The sequence below is a fragment of the Thrips palmi genome, unplaced genomic scaffold, assembly GCF_012932325.1.
Source record: "Thrips palmi isolate BJ-2018 unplaced genomic scaffold, TpBJ-2018v1 HiC_scaffold_10, whole genome shotgun sequence".
Taxonomy (NCBI): domain Eukaryota; kingdom Metazoa; phylum Arthropoda; class Insecta; order Thysanoptera; family Thripidae; genus Thrips; species Thrips palmi.
The window spans coordinates 2467049-2482102 of NW_023144621.1; the positions used below are offsets into that span (position 1 = coordinate 2467049).

At 44.4% G+C, this 15054-nt stretch overlaps 1 protein-coding gene across 1 annotated transcript in view; it reads left to right on the forward strand.

The window, feature by feature from the left end:
* Nucleotides 1-1050: 1050 nt before the first annotated feature.
* LOC117654363 overlaps nucleotides 1051-15054 on the forward strand; it is a 19262-nt gene continuing 5258 nt past the window's right edge. Inside the window, exons 1-3 of the mRNA XM_034400964.1 lie at nucleotides 1051-1158; nucleotides 6327-6494; nucleotides 10783-10857. Coding sequence (XP_034256855.1) covers nucleotides 1081-1158; nucleotides 6327-6494; nucleotides 10783-10857 — 321 coding nt within the window. The 5' untranslated portion in view covers nucleotides 1051-1080. The remainder of the gene's footprint in view (nucleotides 1159-6326; nucleotides 6495-10782; nucleotides 10858-15054) is intronic.

Here is a 15054-nt window from a genome sequence, read left to right on the forward strand (position 1 = left end):
GTTCGCCGGAGATATTCCCTCGCTGGCTGCTTCGCCCGACTTCCAGTTCACTGGCGAACACCGTTCGGGAAAAGCCCTCCAGCTGAAAAATGCGCCATCCAACGTTGAAGATTTCGAAAATAGTGTTTTCGACCACCCCTTCCCTGCATTAATGTAAAAGCCAAACGCTGTACCGTCCGGATCGCAATCGCGTCGATTAGTGTGCCGATGTCTGGGAAAGGAGCCGGCCGAAGGCACATCAGCGCCGCAGGCCAAGGTAGGTGTAAATGCCAGGCGTGGATTTTCGGAACTGGCGCAGCATGGCGACAAGACGACATTACGAAAAGACACGGTCTGGCGTACACCTACCTTGTGAAACCTCGTTGCACGGTAAAATCTGTACCTGGTTTTCCCAGGAGCCTTATGGCGAAGACCTAGGCAGTATTCAGGCGGTTCCTGGGAAAACCAGGAACCGTTTTTACCGTGTCGAGTAACGGGCTTCGCTGTCGTTCAGCCAACGACTAAAAGTTACAACTCAGCCAAAGAACATTTTTACTTAAATATTGAATCTCAATGTTAACGAGTGTTGCTCGTTTGCAACATGGTCGCAGGTTGGAAGTGCACCGCGTTCCTCGGCGGTGGCAACAAGAAGGTGCTCCTGTGCGTGTGGAAGGTCTTCGCCGTCATCGATGCAGCCAAGGGAGTATTTTTCAGGCACGTCACTGGTAAAACAACGGCACACAAACTACGCGTGGAAGGCCTTAGTCTTTCATTGATATAAAAACGAAAAGGGGGGAGGGGGGGGTAGCACTTTTTGCCTCCTTGCAGGGTCAAAGTGTTGCTTTTGCCTACTTTTCAGGCGGCTATCTAGGGGTCAAGAGGAGGGGGTTTGCAATTGTTTTTTTGCCCCCCCCCAAAAAAAAAAAAAAAAAAAGAAAAAAACACACACTAATGGCGCGGACCCATCGTGCCACCCGTCTAAATTTAATTCACCAAGAAAAATAAAGTAAAACGCCGAGAAATTAAAAATGCAATTAGCATTGAAATTTTCTTTTAATATTTTTCTTTTCAGAGGTCAACTTGGCACACCGTTGGCGGTCCATGAGAGTGCGTCAACGCTCCCTGCTGGATATGATTATGATGCTGAACGCCGTGTTCACGGTGTACAATCTTTTCAAGGTGACCCTGACAGACTGGCGAGGCTTTATTTAGAGATGTGCGAACAGGCTGTGTTTGAATCCGAACGAACACGAACAGGAAATTTAAAACTTAATTCGAACCGAACCGAACGCGTCACTTTTTTTCGAACGAACCGAACCGAACACAATGTTGTTTGAATCCGAACGATCAAGGCTGGAACAGTCCTCTTAACAAGAAATACTACCATGTGGACTAAAATGTAAAGATTGGTTCATTTCAGTTCTCATATGCTTCCGCAAAATAATCGCTATGATTTGTCTTTATCATTATAATTTTTTAGAAGGGACCTTAAACCGGGGTAACTTGAGACAGCAAGGGTAACTTCAGACACTTCTGCTTTTCCACCCGGGCGGAAGGGAGTGCAGTTTTGACTGAGTGCAGACTACAGTCATAAACTGCAGTTCAGAAACGCCAGTTTTAAAAGTACTTTAAATGTAGTTTAACTCTGTAGATCGAAACGTAGTATAGAGGGCATTTTCAACAGCAGTACAGGTACAGTTAAATTGCAGTCTCACGTGCAGTTCTTAAATACGGTTTTAACTCCAGTGTAGTCGGAACTTAAATTGTACTTCCGTTTGCAAAAAGCAAGCACACTTCGGGAGTGTAATTAAATTGTTGTTTGACTACAATTTTGGTTGCCCTTTTTTGCAGTTGTGTAAGCAACTTCATAGTTCAGCCAAATCAGTGTTCTATTTTGTCCCAATTCCAAATAATTTCACCAAATTCTCCAAATTTAGTTCCTTTTGTGTGTTTGAATAACCAGAATATTGGTGTTCAGTCAGTTGCGCGGAATTCGTTAAGATAAAGCAACGGCAGCGGTTCTAATACGGATTCTTTTGGCCCTTTCGTTTATAAAAATTATCCACTAATAAAATTGTGAGGCTTACGGTATAAAACGCGTGTTTGCGTAGAAATTGTGATAGCCAAGTGCACATTATCTATGGTTAAACTGCATTAAAACTGCAGTTGAACTGCACTGCCTGATCAGTGGGTCACGAGAGGGGGTCTTGTCATGTGGTCCGGGTCGTGCACGTCTCCGGACACGCCCGCCTGCCAGCGTAGTGGTCAAGTCCTCCGCTCCACGACCCGGAGGACCGTCGTTCGAATACCATCACCGCCTTCAACTTTCATCATCAAAAGTCGTTGAGTAACGAAGGAGAAGGGAGTTGGGTGGGTGGGAGAGAGTTCCCGAAGAACAAGGAATAAAGTTTTAAAAAATAAATTTTAAAACTATAGTTAAAAGATACTTCGCAACTCCAGTTTTAACTGCTATTTTTAAAACGAGAGATGACCGTAGTCAAAACTGCAGATTCGACTGCAGTATTACAAAAAACTACCAGTTCATTTGCAAGAAAACTGTAGTTAACTGTAGTTTAACTGTAGTTTCACTACAGTTAAACTGCTGTATCTACATAAGTCCAACTGCAGTCTAAGTATATATTTTTTTGTATGCAGCCTGCCATTTGTAACACTAGATAAACTTCAATTTGAGTCCAGATGCAGTACACGCTCTGAGAAAAAATTACGGTAAATCCTGGATAATTTTTTTGCCAAACTTTACCGTACTTCAAAAACCAGTATCCTCCGTACAGTCTACAGTATTTACCGTACTTGTTTTACAAAATATTCCGTAGTCTTTTAACAGTAGTTACCGTTCTTCCGCACAGTCCATGCCGTAGGAAAGACCAGATCTGGTCCCAACAAAGGCCGCTTCCAAGAAGTGTCCACATCAGGATCTTGAAAAAAGGGGGTCGACCGACTGAAAAATTTTATTGCACCTTTCAATAGGTCTCGTCAAGACCTTTCCAACGAGTGGTCGGAAGAGGGGTCCAGGAGTCCGACTTCAGCAGTTGCGTACATCAGGAACTTGGAAAAAGAGGGTCAACCGACTGAACAAAATTATAGCAGTTTTTGATAGGTATTAAAAGTACGGGATTGCCGGGGAAAAATGAACGGGATTCCCTGTAAAAAAAGTACGGCGTTTCCTGTAAAAAAACGTACGGCATTGCCTGTAAAAACACGACGGCATTGCCCGTTAAAAAAAGTACGGTGAAGTCTGGAGTAATCAGTACAGGATTTACCGTGATCTTTTCTCGCAGTGCAGTTATTGTAGAGTTGTAGATGCATTTTAAAATTGTAGATTTGACTACAGTTCGTTCCACCCGGGCACCTTTTTGGAGCTGCCACCTGGCTCGGCACATTCGGAAGTCAAAACTGCCCTAGCACTTTTTTCAGACTTGTTTGGAAAGACGATTAAGCGTTTGAACGGCGGGTCAGGACCAAGCTGGTCAGTTCTATAACGATTTTTCAATTGTGGTAAATTTAACAATTTTAGAGAAGTGTAACAAGTCTTCCTTGGTACTCGAAACACGTCTTGTTGGGGCCCAAATGACTGTGGTGTCTTTCAACCCTATTATTTCAACATTCTAAATTTGCACTACGATACCCCCATGACCGGGGGTAACTTGGGACAGTAGGTAATTAGCTACATTTCCATGCATCTATTGATGTTAATGGATGTAATAAATTTAAGAAACAACATGTAGACCAAGAATTCAGGCCTGGGAACTATTGTAGGACCGATATTGGACTATATCTAGGGCTCTACGTGGAACTCTCTTTTCTACTGGTATTATCCAAGCATTTTCTGAAAATTTCTAAATATGGATTACCAGAAGACAAAACTGCAGAGCAAGGCATCTCTTTCCATCATCAGCGTAAAATCCGAAGTTTAAGTTATGTCAGGGACCGGGTCAGTCAACTCCTAGAAGGCTAGGACAGCTGGAAACATGAGGAAAAGACTGGCCCAAGTTACCCCGTAAAATTTCGATTTTTGATGAATTGACGTCTGGACCGAAGACGGGTAAACTGAAATCAACGCCCTTTTGCGAACGTTATTGTCTGTGTATGACCTAACAACCCAGAGAGACTAATCGGCCAAATCTGCATTTCACTCCTTGCACTTAGGGTCAACTTGTCAATGATTGACATATTTGTCAAAAACCCTATTATGTAGTTTCCAGTTTCTCAAATACCAATTGTGATGTTATGCACCTCTTCCACCTTTCCGCGCATGCCTTGAGGCCTCTAAAACAAAACCCTGCCGCGGGTTTGACGCCAGGAACCCCCGTTGCTGAATGGCAGCACCAACAATCTGTACAGGGCGGCAGACTGTCCCAAGTTACCACTGCAAAAAAAAATTCTGAAATTTAAGACATGAAAATGTCTTAAATTTAATAACATTTTGAAATGATGTGAAAACTCAGAAAAGTTTGTGAAAAGTGCTATACTTTATTACATTTACGAAAACTAAAATGAAAAGTAATAAATAGTTGGTAAATTTCAAATTCACTTTTAAAACTTAGGAACTGGGTTGTCAAAATTAAGATTGCCTGCCAAAAGTAAAAATTGGTTTCTTAAAATCCACATGACTGATGACTTTTCATAACTAGATTTCTGAAACTAACTGATTGAGGTTAAAATTGAACGCTTCAGTGATAGCTGTCACATTCAACGTAAACCGAAGGTTTAGTTTGATTACTTCACGCAAACTGTCGACAAGCCACTTCTCACACGGTATGACCCACAGTCAGCCGCTGGGTTCAAGGTCAGGTTTCACAGACCTGCCGCTAGGTGGCGCTTAGAGCGCCGTGTCCGTTCCCGATTAAGAATTTCCTATTTGTATTTCTAAAAGAACTTCTTTTGGCAAATGATACCATCTGTTGCCTTAGTAAATGTCTTCTCTAGCCGCTAGCTCAAATTTTTTAACAAAATATTCCACTGAAGTTGAGAAAAACGCACAACCATGTTGCCACTCGCTGACGTCTGCTGTCGGCCATTAGGTTAGGTCCAGGCACCTCCTCTGTTGAGGCACAGTCGGAAGATGGAAGACATATAAGTATCAGGTCTTCGTGCCTTGAATAATTTTTGACAATCAACACTGTAATGTGACACGATGTAAGATGCATATCAGAATTCTGACATCCACACTCGAAATCGGACGTCGGTATAGAGGTTCTTTTCTCCCACTTTAGTCAAATTTGTTTATGAATTTTAATAAACCATAATCTATGAATTTTAAAAACTTTGTCATTAGTTTTAAGAGGAGAAAGTTTCTTACTTTTAATAGCAAAAAATCTTTGTAAACTGCTTCACAAACTAGTTTCTTAAAATTAAGATGGATTTTTTTTGCAGTGCCCCCCTTGACGGTACTCTCAGTTTAGGTGACCCTCAAAAAATTCATGGGGTCCAAACCGAATTTAATCATGTGAAATTAAACATAGTTGGGATTCGGGTTGGTGAGAGAAGTGTTGTGGACACACGGTCCAAAAAACATGAAATATTGTCTCAAGTTACCCTGGTTTACGGGACACGAAACTTGTCGAGCGACATGCATAGAATCCCGGTTCTGCGCTGCTTGTTCAAACGTGTCCGTGTAGTGTATCGGGTCGTTGTTCAGACTAGAACGCACCTTACAATAATTTTACGAACATTTCGTGTCCGAGCACTAAATGTTCGTTACCGATCGAACTAATTATGTGTTCGGTTCGTTCGTGTTCGTTCGGAGCCGAACATGTTCGCACATCTCTAGCTTTATTGTCCCTTTTCAAATGCTTAAAGTATCAAGTTAGCGGGAGGGGGGACAACGCCAACACACCTCAAGGCCAAGCACCTCAAGTAGGAGTTCGACGCGGACATTCCTCGTCACCATTGTCGTTTTGACAATGATTGAGATTTTTGGGAATGAAACTTATAGTTGCGAGACTGAGGCTTGGTGGATGCTGACCGGTCGAACAGCAACTCGGAGCAGGGTTCCCAGGAGGGCGGGAGGGGAGAGGAGTGAGGATAGACACACTAAATGTCATGGGACTATTTTTGTCCCATGAATGATGCAATTTTAATCACATCCGGTAGTAATGCAATTTTGTGTCCGCCAGGGGGGACAAATTGTCTAGTGAAAGTACAATTTGCAGCAGGGGTCAGACAAACTGTGTCCCCAGACGGGAGCAAAATTGTATCAGCGTCAGCGTCGGATATGCTTAAAATTGCATAAATCGTGGGACAAAAGAAGTCCTATGTCAAGGTGTAAGCTACGAGAAATTCGTTTCTTCCAATTAGTGTACTGTAATGAAGTCTTTTCTTTTCAGATCGTCTACCACTTTTACTGGGCCGTGCTTGTACTCGCACACGGGGTCAAATGCTTCATTGGAGGGGAATTAGAGTCGTGGCGAACCTCCGTTCCCATCTCGCTCGGCCTAACCTTATGCAGCTTGCTCGCAGTCTGGTGCTCCGCATCCCAGTGGGCTGACGACGAGGTGAGCTGAAAGGGCGTTGACTCATACAATAGTTTAGGCGACGTAAACTTTTCAGGGTAAGCAGGGTTGCCACGCACCTGGAAAACCGGGAAAACCTGGAATTGTCAGGGAAAATGAAACAATGTCAGGGAGAACCGGGAAAACCTGGAAATGTCAGGGAAATTTGTGGAAGACAGGTCAAAATCTCAACTTTCTTGCCAAAAAGTCAAAAAGTGCCCATCCGCCGGATGGGATATCCTTTCCAAGCGCGACAACTCCCTTGAAAAATTGGCCAAAATGTCAGGGAAAATGACAAAAATTGCCTCTGAAAAACCTGGAAATGTCAGGGAAATCCGAAATCCCAAAAGCGTGGCAACCCTGGGTAAGGTGCCCAATGATGGCCACTTTTAGCGCACTGATGCGCCTTTAACCCCTTTACAAAGTGTCCCACACGTGGTACTGGTATGAAAATTTTCAGGAACATAGAAGAAGGATAGAGTAAAGGTTCCCAAGGTTGAAAGGCAGCAATATAAAATTTATTCTTTAAGAAAAAATTGACCAAAATATCAGTACAGTTTGCCCAGTGATGGCCACCTTTTGCCCAGTGATAGCCAGTGTCCCATGGCCACACTAGGGTTTGAGCACAGGGTTTTTGACAGTTATTGAACGCAATTTGGCCTGGTTTGCACCGTGTTCGAAGCTACATGGGTCGCTGTGTCTCAGGAAACGGAAATCAGTGTAGTACCCTGGGAAGTTGAATCTACTTGTGTGTATACCATAAATTTAGAAATACATAAAGTTAAAATTTCAAGTTTTGCGTTAAAAACGATTTGATTACCGAAATGATTTGACGTCACGAAGGTGAACATATAAAACAGCTTTGCTTCAGCTCAGGGCCAGGTCAAGCTTGGGTGTGCGCGGCCGCGGTCCTGGTGGCAGAGGCACCGGGCTCTGTTTCGGCCTAGCTGTGGCCGCGGTTTTGTTTCACTTGCGAACTGATACCCGTGATTGCGCACAGAACGCATCACGCAGGCTGAATCTTCCCTACCGTCACATTTTTGCGTTGCTTCGTATCAAAATTGTCGTTAAATCATGAGCTACTGGCCCAGTATTTTTCTGAGCAGTGTACATTGCCTCAGCCCGAGCCTCCCCAGCTTCCATGCCTCGGCCTCGCACGGTAAAAACGGAACCTGGTTTTCCCAGGAAGCCTATGGCAGAGACATAGGCGATTTCCAGGGAGCTCCTGGGAAATCCAGGAACCGTTTTTACCGTGCGGACCAAAACCTAGACACTGAACCTCGCACATTTCGCGAGTAAGGGATGGTGGAGCAGTTTGGAACAGGGGCAGTTTGAAACAAACACCAATATCAAAGCAATGAGGGCTACCGAAGGATATGTGAGTGCGCACAAATAAAGGCCTTTTTCGGCCCGCAAAGTTTACAACATGCAACAGTTCAGAAGTGTTGCATTTTGATGCAAGTCACGGGTCAAACATACGACGTCTCCATTGATGCGATATGGAATTACGAACTTCCATCATTATTCTCGCTTTCCATGACATGAAACGTTTTTTCTAGTGATATTGCTGTGAGTACGGGTCTAGGACAACTCGTCCTGACCGACTCGTACCCGGCATACGTCCCGGGGTTATCCCGTTCCAACCCAAGTGGTCCCCGTCCTAAATCGTCCCAATAATAATATATTTTGAAAAATTGATTGGTATTGGCTTGTATTTTACGACGGGTCCTATGAACAAGTGCATCGCGTTGTGACAACAAAAACAGAAGTTTTCTAGGGTGCACCAAAAAAACATATCTGCTTTTAGGAATCTTCCTGATTCCAAACTTGAAACCCAGTATGCAGCCACTGAGTTAAAGCTTTCATTTTCAATATTACAGTTTCTTAGGAAGGCAGAAAGAGGAAGGAGCGTTCTCACTCCAAATCCAGTGGCAAGTTTCCTCGCCACTGGAGTGGCGTCTTTTCCAAAGCGCCAAAATTTGGCGTTCCCATCCCTGGTTTCCGGATTCCATGCCAAACTTTGGCGTTCCACAGAGAGCGCCAAAATTTGGCGTTCCATTCCCCAGAGCACCACAGACCAGAACGCCAAAAATTGGCGCTGCAAAAGAAATGCAATAATTTGGCTTGGAAAGCAATACCCGTTCACAGAAAAATAAATGTGCATACAATAGTTTTCAGTGCTTAGGATCCCCAGTTCAAATCACAGCAATTATACTATGAAAAGTAGAACTGGACCAGTAAAATACAAGACCTGCATCTGTATTTTCAGGTTACGTGTCAATGCCGCTGACCAACTATTGAATCACTTTGGTTTGGCCAGCGATTCCTGAGACACTTGGAAAATGGTACTCACATCAACACAAAAAGCTGGATATCACTTAGTCACTCTCTCTTGATAAGGGGTTGACACAGCAAGGGGTCTCAGTCCATTCTCAAATCAGGAAGACTTCAGCTAGCCTCAGAGCCTTAGCCTGGCCCTGCCGCATCACACCGCTCCCTCTTCAAAATCTTCCTCAGAACAGCACTTGAATAGTTTTGAAATGGCCCGAGAGCACTCAGGCCTTTCGAAAGTACTGCGACACGATAAAACATGACAGACACACACTATCGTTGACCGTGGCGAGACGAAATGCACACAAAAGTAACAATTTGAACGTTTCGTTTGTCTTAGAGAAGTAGCCATGTTTACTGTTTTTGTTGTTTTGCTTTTGTTGATTGCTTATGCGCCCTACCTGTTGAGTGCGAATAAAACTTGGAGGGTGAATAACATATTGCGTGCGAATAACATGGAGGGTGAATAACGTGGATGGTGAATAACATATTGCATGCGAATAACATGTTATTCACCCTCCACGTTTTATTCGCACTCAACAGGTAGGGCGCATAAGCAATCAACAAAAGCAAAACAACAAAAACAGTAAACACGGCTACTTCTCTAAGACAAACGAAACATTCAAATTGTTACTTTTGTGTGCATTTCGTCTCGCCACGGTCAACGATAGTGTGTGTCTGTCATGTTTTATCGTGTCGCAGTACTTTCGAAAGGCCTGAGTGCTCTCGGGCCATTTCAAAACTATTCAAGTGCTGTTCTGAGGAAGATTTTGAAGAGGGAGCGGTGTGATGCGGCAGGGCCAGGCTAAGGCTCTGAGGCTAGCTGAAGTCTTCCTGATTTGAGAATGGACTGAGACCCCTTGCTGTGTCAACCCCTTATCAAGAGAGAGTGACTAAGTGATATCCAGCTTTTTGTGTTGATGTGAGTACCATTTTCCAAGTGTCTCAGGAATCGCTGGCCAAACCAAAGTGATTCAATAGTTGGTCAGCGGCATTGACACGTAACCTGAAAATACAGATGCAGGTCTTGTATTTTACTGGTCCAGTTCTACTTTTCATAGTATAATTGCTGTGATTTGAACTGGGGATCCTAAGCACTGAAAACTATTGTATGCACATTTATTTTTCTGTGAACGGGTATTGCTTTCCAAGCCAAATTATTGCATTTCTTTTGCAGCGCCAATTTTTGGCGTTCTGGTCTGTGGTGCTCTGGGGAATGGAACGCCAAATTTTGGCGCTCTCTGTGGAACGCCAAAGTTTGGCATGGAATCCGGAAACCAGGGATGGGAACGCCAAATTTTGGCGCTTTGGAAAAGACGCCACTCCAGTGGCGAGGAAACTTGCCACTGGATTTGGAGTGCTGACCCAAAAGCAGATTTTGTTGGAGCGCCCTCGAGCATTCATGTCTTTGTTGGCCCGACCCACTGTAGATCTTTAAGTCCACGAAGATCCGCCCCAGGCATGTTCATTTCTGCACAAAAGCTCTGCACAAAATAACTCCGTAATGATTTAGTGTGTGAGCTTCACCACGCTGTGCTGTATGCACTAGTAACCAGCCTGGACGGCCATCATGGCTGAACCAGGCTGGGACCAACCATGTTTCGGGACGAGTTGGAAAAATGGCCCGGGTCGAGATAGGTTCGGGACGAGTGGGACGTGGGCGAGTTGGTCGGGACGAGCTGTCCTGCTCCCGAGAGTACGATCAAGATTGTGCGCACTCACCCCAAATTTCAGTCCCGGTTATGACTCTTACCCTTTCATTCTCAGTGAGGTACACGAAATAGCTGGAGGAAAGACAACAGTCTACCGTAACTCAAAGATTCGTAAAGTTCCACTAAGGAAAATTTTAGTCGCTAGAAACTGTTCCTGGACGGCGCTCTGGCTGCTCCGCGCCAGAAAATTGACTTAACACGACTGACGTTTGGAATCACAGTTAACCGCCACAGAATTGTGTTTACAGCACACTCGAATATCCAACGTTCTTCTAGGATATTTGGCGCAGGAACCTGATTTGTCGGGCCAGTCCAAGGACGAGGTATGTTAATCCTCATGTACCACCTCCCCTGCAAAGCTTTGTTCTAATTTGAGAAGGCTGCTTCGATTTTTTGATCTTGGAGTAGTTAGAGCAAGTAATTTCTACGATCGTCTTTTTGTAGGGATGTGGATTAGGAGCCCTTTTTGTTTTCGGTCTGACCCGTCTCTTTTTCAACTTCAAACATCACTTTCGGAAGGCCCCCAAAATATTTCTGCACTAAAAATTAAAATATCAGATAATTGAGAGTTTGTAACGTCACCCTAAGTGTCATGGGACTTTTTTTTGTCCCACGATTTATGCAGTTTTAAGCACATCCAACGCTGATACAATTTTGCTCCCGTCTAGGCACGGTAAAAACGCTTCCTGGGAATCCCAGGAATCTCCTGGAAACTCCTATACCTTATAACATGGGGCTCCTGGGAATCCCAGGTATCGTTTTTACCGTGGGGACACAATTTGTCTGACGCCTGCTGCAAATTGTACTTTCACTAGACAATTTGTCCTTCCGGGCGGACACAAAATTGCATCACCACCGGATGTACTTAAAATTGCATCATTCATGGGACAAAAAAAGTCCCATGACATTTAGTGTGGTCATTGCGGATGGTGTGTCGAAGCAAAAGTACCCAAATCCACCTGAAGAAATAATTATACTCGCCTCCCAAACAACCCAAAGTGACCTCAGTCTGCACGAAACACATCATTATCTGTGTGTTTATTATGTTCAGGTGAAATGTTTTGTCTACTCTATGCGGCGTCAGCACAGGCGCTTTGATGTGTGCGGCATGTTCTACCTCGACAAAACAACGATGAAAGTGGTACGGTACCTGCTCTTTAGCTGTTTGATATTCTACGATACATTTTGACACGCCATATATTCCTAACTCAAAGAAAAATTCATACGAAGGGCCGTCAAGTGAATGTAATTTTATTTTGAATATCCTTTAGGCAGGAGGCCGATCATTAGTATCAGATGAACTTATTCGCAAATATAGTGCATAAATACAAGTCAAATGCCAAGTAGTATGTTCGAAAGCGTGTCGTGTCGTACTTGCCAAGTGTGCGTTTTAAAGTGAAAACTTGCAAGCATTCGTAAATGCGCGTAGCTACTGCCATAAAACGGGAAAAGTTGGTAAATTTATTAACGTTTATTCTGTGCACCTAAACGTAACAGGTTTATCCACAATAATCTCCGAAGGGCTTTACAGACGTCGCATACCCCTGTCAGTCTTTTCTCAACGCCATAGTGTCATGACTTCATCCTTCTCTCACTTGTTATGCAGGTGTCGGGGTGCTTCTGCACCTACATCGTCGTGCTGCTGCAGTTCGACGCTGAATTGGAGGTGTAGTCAGACCCACCAGGCAGCGACGGAAAGAATAGTTATTTGCAGCATTAAAACGCAGTGATTAAAGTAGTAGAAACTGTGCAGGTCATGTAAAGATGGAAACGTGAAAATTGTGTGTACTTAGTAGAAGTAGACAGTTAGGTTTGTAGTGTAGAGATGTAGCTTTTGCCTTTTTTGATGGTATTAAAATTTCGTGAAGCGGCTGCAGCCAAACGGCTTGCCCTCCTCCGTTAGCGATTTGGAATTACCATGTGCAACTGATTATCTTTAGGTTTTGAGCTGTCTTCACATAACACCAGTGAAAAACAAAGAGTCCGGAAGTACCCCCACTCTCTCTTACTTGCACCCTCTTAAAAGCCTACGAAGCAAACTACAAAGAAAATGAAGGCATTGTAGAATTGCTTCGTATTACGAAGGATTTTGCTTCGTAATACAGAGCAATTTGCTTCGTAATACGAAGCGTTTCGCATTTCTTCGTAGATTTTACAATGCCTTCATTTTCTTCGTATCATAAAGCGGTTCTTCGTATAGTTCTTACTGTGCGCGCTATTAGGCACGAGATCTTTTGGATACCTTAGTTCATATTTTGGTCTGAACACGAATCATTGCGTTCTCCGGATCATGCGTGCACGAAACTACCGATTTTTCGCGCCCTCGCCGTGCGCACTGATTGCATCCAATCGGAAATGATGGTTGAATTTAACTCCCGCGCGCGCCTCCGCGCCGTGACTTCCCCACCCCCAGCCTCCCTCGAGCCGGCGGCGCAACGCGACCCGACACCGCCACTACACTACACACCGCAAGGCAGTGCGTCCTTGGCGGCCGTCCTCGAAGGCTGCTGCTGCGTCCCAGAGCCTCGAGTCCCGCTCTCTCGCTCGTTGGCTCACGCGTCGGTCGACCCTTGTTGACACTCGCGCGTCCTGCTGGTGAATCAGCCGTGCGTTTGGCGTCGCGGCTCCGTGAGAGAAGTTTGTGTTCGGGCTGCGTCGGGTCGCGAGGGTACCGGCTGACTCAATACAGGTAAGAACCACGGCACCAATACGCTCTCTTCCCTCAATCTACATTTCATCTATGTTGAATAACGTTTTTGTGCACTAATTAAGCTTCACGGACTGCTCAAGATGAGGGGGAAATCACTCTTTAAACCTGCGACCCGACTATTACGTCTATTACGCCTCAAAATTATAGGGATTAAACTGAAAACGGATAAAAAAAAACCTAAATTAGATCAAATTTGGAGAATTTCGGCTATTACGCTACTATTAAGTCACGCACACTAATACGCGTAATATTACGGACAGAGTGACCCGACTATTACGCGAGTGCTTTCCCCCTCGCTCAAGACGAAATTGACAACAATGTATCTAAAAGAAAGAATAATGTTAATACGCTTGTTAATGCGCACTATCGTCAATACGCTAGTAATCAAAAACTTAGTGCCAATCAGAGTGTAACAGTGGATCCCAAATCGACCTGAGGGGTAAACTCTTGCACGTTGCCACCATTTCATGCGGCTCCGGGTCGTATCTTTGCAGACCATCGGGGTGCATAGTGGGCCAGAACACCGGCGGAAATTCTAGACTCGTTTTGAGTTCCATGAGTCGTTAATCAGGACTGGAACCGAACGTGCGACCCCATCAATGGATTGCTCTCCGAACGAGAATTCCATTGATACACTGATATTTCTAATATGATAAGTTTCATAGCTGCGATAAGGAGGATAATGCGGTGATTGTGTGATAAATTGATAACTGCGCAAGGAAAGTGATAAATACGCTAATTCAATTCAATATTTAACGCACTTAGGTATAACTTTTTCATGGCGCTAATAATGCAATAAAAAAGTTATTGCTTCTGAAGTGAGTTCATTATTACACTTAAAATACCAGCGTAAGGTGACACATCGATGACACATTTGGTTTTAGTCCTGTTGGCGACTCTGCGGCTCCAAACGCGTCTGGAGTTTTAGCCACCTCTATTGATCTTCAAGCCCACTGGGCCAGTTTCTCTCGATGTTTGTCATCTACTTGACAGCAGAAAGCTAAAGGTCCGCAGGAGACGACTAGAATCTGCGCCGGCTGGCACAGCTCATTGCTATTCAGAGGCAAGGTGACACGAAGTGGCAGTGGTGTTGTCTCTTGTGGTCGAAAGCAACTAAAAAGTAACCTTCGCCTTTTTCAAATGAGCTGTAACTTATCTCAGCCTTAACACCTCCCCTTTCTCCTTCCGGCGCGGTGAGGCCCTCAAGCTCCCCTCTGTCCGGATCGGATGGTCCTGAAGGCGCACTTCTCTTATCTGTCACCTCCCGCCTCGCGCTCGTTGGGGCAAGCCGGGCCAGCGCATTCCGAGGCGTCAAATTGCACCGCCGCGCCGCCAGCTGAGCGCGCGTGCGAGCGAGTAGGAGCGTAGCCGAGAGCCGAGTCGTGCCCCACGCTAGTAATCGTGTGCGCACCTAGTCCACACACTAAATGACTCTGTACAAAATTTGTACGAGACATCACAGTTCTTAGGCACAGGAACTTTTCGTACAAATTTATGTACAAAATTTTGTACAATTTGGTACCTAAATGGCGAAAAATGTGCAGTTTTTTTGGACGAAAATTGCACGAAAATTTCGTGTGCTCAAGAAACTGTGATGTCTCGTACAAAATTGTGCATAGCATTTAAGGGGGGACCCTGGTGAAACTTTCAAGTAGGCTTTAAAATAATCCCAGAAAGTTGAAACTTTGCCTGGTTATTAGGTTCATTATGGTGAGTTCATAAAACAAAATTCAATCCAAAATGTTGAACGGTCTCTGAGAAAAGTGGCTTTTTTTTGGGTTTTTTTGAGGGTTGGGGAAAATCTTCCCGC